Source organism: Triticum aestivum, chromosome 5D, assembly GCF_018294505.1.
Source record: "Triticum aestivum cultivar Chinese Spring chromosome 5D, IWGSC CS RefSeq v2.1, whole genome shotgun sequence".
Classification (NCBI taxonomy): Eukaryota; Viridiplantae; Streptophyta; class Magnoliopsida; order Poales; family Poaceae; genus Triticum; species Triticum aestivum.
The window spans coordinates 61,089,924-61,093,897 of NC_057808.1; the positions used below are offsets into that span (position 1 = coordinate 61,089,924).

Below are 3,974 nucleotides of genomic sequence, written 5' to 3' on the forward strand. Positions count from 1 at the left end.
TATCCTTCGCGCCAGACGTGGCGCGGCGGTGAGGACGACTGTTCTATGCGGCTATGCCGGCTGTGCAGCGGTGACGCCGGCTCCTCCTTCTCGGCATCCAATTTAGACGCCGACTCCACCTTCCCGGCATCATGAGCTCCATTCGCCGCTGTTTTTTTTTTTTTGAGTGGGAACATCGCCGCTCCGCGTACAGGCGCACCCGTGCTGTTCCACAAGCCTGACCTGGACTGGCCCAAGCCCAACCCAGCCCACCTGCACGCGTACTTCATCTCACCCCTCTCCCCGTCGTCTCGCACTGTCGCACCCGTGCACCACCACCACCACCCCACCACCACCAAAGGGGAACGAGCGCCGCCGAGCGAGCACGCCCGCCTCCCCCCACCGGAGCACGCGCGCCACCCCGAAATCCCCTCTCGCATCCGTCGGGCGGTCTCCTCCCCGTGCTCCTCCACTTTTCTGGAATGGCGTCGAGCGGTGACGCAGCCGGAGTTGTCGGTAAGCCCTAGCTCGCCCAAACCTCTCCTGCTACTTTCTCCTCCCAGTCAGCCAGCCGCCAAGCCCCAAATCTCCCCGTATGCGACCGATACGATGCTCCAATCCGTCCAATCAGTCGCGGATTTGCTCTCTGGTGCCGTGGATCCGTTCCCGTCCATACATCCATGGTTCGAATCTGGTCTTCTCCGGCTCGTCCGTGGGGGGAGAGGTCACCCCCCTGCTCAAGTGCGTGTGTTAGGGTCTGGACTACTGCTGCGAATGACAGTTTCTTAAATTTAGCAAAAACTGGGGTTCAGCTCAGCTCAGTTCATTCAATTCCCGGGACTCGTGTTTAGGTCGTCGCGTTCATGCTTCATGGTAGTGTAAGTTACTGAAGAATTTAGGAAGAATTGATGAGCTGGCATCCGTTGCCGCCTGCCTTCCAGCGACGTCTTGGCTGCAGGGCCCTGGCACATTAGGCAACAGATAATGTTCCGATGGCGAGGCAACTACGAGGAAGTGGTCTTTCGTAGGTTGCGGTACGATATGGTGCAGGAAGCACTGCACCTGAGCCATACTGTTGCCCCCATGTCACTAGCATGACGACGCTGTGTTGCTTGTTTGAATGAAGATACCATGAAACTGGAGTCCATAGCTGTTGGTAATCTGTATGATCTATGATGGAGTAGGAATCGTCAAATTTTATCTATCCAGAAGATAGGATGAATGTAACGAATTTGCTGCTGGTGCCGGTATTTTAGTAAAATGCATTACATGGACTAGCTTTGTGCAGAGTGGTGGTAGATAGGGCACTATCATAGGGATGCAAGCAGCGAGCCACTTATCCTGCAAAACTCGGCAATAGTTCGCCGCTCACCACAAAATTGACACTAGCATGTATACTATGATACTGGCTGTGAACACGGCCCACTTACATCCTTAGACTATCAGCTCTTCATCTAGTCCAGAGGATTGCTACAGCTGAATACTTGGGGTTAATGTGTTCCCCATCTATGCTTATTTGTTGTCATGACATAAAATAGTTTGTTGGCAGCTGGTCACTTTGTTCTGGGAAATTCACTATGCCAGTCTGCAAGGTGTATATTTATAGAATTCACTAATCCTTGGAATAGAAGACACTTAATGTATTAATCCTTATTGCTTCCACACTACATTCCCACTATTGTGTAGAGCTTGTGAATAGCCGCACCTTTTGGAAATACAGGAATAAAATCGCATTTCTGTGATTGCTTAGCTATACAAGCGAGTAATCTTCTGATACTACGTAGCCAAGGGAGATGGTACATTAAAAGAATGAGCACAAAATTAGGTAGAATCCAAGATATCTGAGAATTTTTGTCATTTGGGATTGCGATAATTTACTCTATGCAGCCGGGTGCAATTATCCCTTCGTTATCTACTGGCTCCTAATTGCTTATCGGAACAACTTGTGTTAGAAACTCTGCAAGCAGAACTAAAATTGTTAATAAGCTGCCGGTTTCCTGGTTCGGTGTATTTTGGATGAAATTTTTTTATGGTCATTTTTTGGTTTATGTATGTAGCTATTCTGAACATCAGATTTGATGATGTGCCTATGCCGTATCTATTAATGTTGCTGGAAGTGTATTATTGATACTGATTGCCATAAAAATATTTCTGTAGTGCCGAGGAACTTTAGACTGCTGGAAGAGCTTGAGAGAGGAGAGAAGGGCATTGGGGATGGAACAGTTAGCTATGGAATGGATGACGCAGATGATATCTACATGCGCTCCTGGACAGGAACAATAATTGGTCCCCACAACGTGAGATATTTCCACTGACCATTGTTTTCTTGAAATAAGATTTGTTGCGTTTCTGAGTCTGTGCTTCCTTGTTGATCTATATATGGTTTTGTAGACTGTCCATGAGGGCCGAATTTATCAGTTGAAGCTTTTCTGTGACAAGGACTATCCCGACAGGCCACCGACTGTTAGGTTTCACTCAAGAATCAACATGACCTGTGTGAATGCCGAGACTGGATTGGTATGGCACTGTCTCTGTGACCCCTGAACGTTGTATATCCACTTGTTCTCCTTGTGTTTCAAACTTAACCTGGAGCAAAAATGCAGGTGGACCAAAGGAAGTTTAGCCTGCTGTCCAACTGGCGCCGTGAGTACACAATGGAGAACATCTTGATACAGCTTAAGAAAGAGATGGCGACATCACACAACCGGAAACTAGTGCAGCCTCCGGAGGGGACCTTCTACTGAAGGAGCACTTGCCGTGTCGCACGTGTCATTCCCAAGAACCCTCGCGGTTCCCATTTTAGATATCGCATAAGATCGCAACATTTGGTGCAAACGATTATGTATAACTTTGACGGTGTCCTTCACATGGTTCTTGTGTGTCTTGTCTCGTTATATCTCCTGGGTACGCCTGTGTTGTAATGATACGCTGGAGCTTCAGCTATTGTTTTTAAAAGTACCATTACGTTGCTTCGTTCTCGGGGTCGTGAGTGCTATGCTATGCTGTTTGGTTGTTTTGTCTGTAGAACCTTCTCCTGGTTAAACCTGATCCTTGTGATTCTGGTGATCAGTGTCATCTTGCCAATGTTTTGCTCTACGTGATGGATGTTAAGACAGTATATAGGCCGAATGGTATGTGCATATGTGCATTTTTTGCTCTCTAAAATGCAATGCTTGCACACTAGTAGAATTTTGAAAATAAATTGCACAGTTCTTTAACAAATCTCTCTGTTTCTGTTTCTCACTTAATTGGAGCTTTTTTTTTTTGAGTTTATAAGAACAGTGCATGCACAAACGCCCACAACATATAACACTGGTTATGCTTTCGTGAGTTGATGATCGGATTGACCGCCTCAACAACCGTTGGATGCCGCGCATAATGGCCCTACAATCTCTGTCGCTCAGCTGCACCTAGCCGTTTGCAACATGGCTCATGTTGCGTTTGGGGTCATGTTGTGTTCGGGCGTTCGCAACATCAGTTGTGTTGTGGTCTATCTGTCGAAGCGTTTATACCTTTGCAACATGGCCTATGTTGTGTCGGCAACAAACCCCATTTGCTCAGAAGCCCTGGTCACTGCAAATAGAGTGGGTGTTGCCCTGGAAGGCGTTGCAACAAGGGCCATGTTGCAAAGCTTTTACTACATCGTAGGGGTTGCTGCGGGCTGTTCGATCAAATTTATCTGACGGCCAACGCGCTAAGAGTTATCAGCTGACTGTTTGTGAGTGTCTTCCTTTCTGAAATTACCATCTAAATTTGATACTCCCTCCGTTCCTAAATAATATAAGTTTTTTTAGAGGTTTCAAATGGACTACAATATACAGATGCACATAGACATATTTTAGAGTGTAGATTCACTCATTTTACTCCGTATGTAGTCTTTTGTTGAAATATCTAAAAAGACTTATATTTAGAAACGGATGGAGTAAATAATTTAGTACGATTTATAGTGTACTACACTTTGTGCGCAATTAATAAGATCACTAATGGCCTTCTTA

General features: G+C 46.4%; 1 protein-coding gene across 1 annotated transcript; it reads left to right on the plus strand.

The window, feature by feature from the left end:
• Positions 1-258: 258 nt before the first annotated feature.
• LOC123119458 (ubiquitin-conjugating enzyme E2 variant 1C) lies at positions 259-2,952 on the plus strand. Its single transcript, XM_044539264.1, has 4 exons — positions 259-495; positions 2,137-2,276; positions 2,371-2,496; positions 2,583-2,952. The coding sequence occupies exons 1-4, from the start codon at positions 462-464 to the stop codon at positions 2,721-2,723; spliced, it is 441 nt and encodes a 146-aa protein (XP_044395199.1). The 5' UTR covers positions 259-461; the 3' UTR covers positions 2,724-2,952.
• The last annotated feature ends 1,022 nt before the right edge of the window (positions 2,953-3,974 follow it).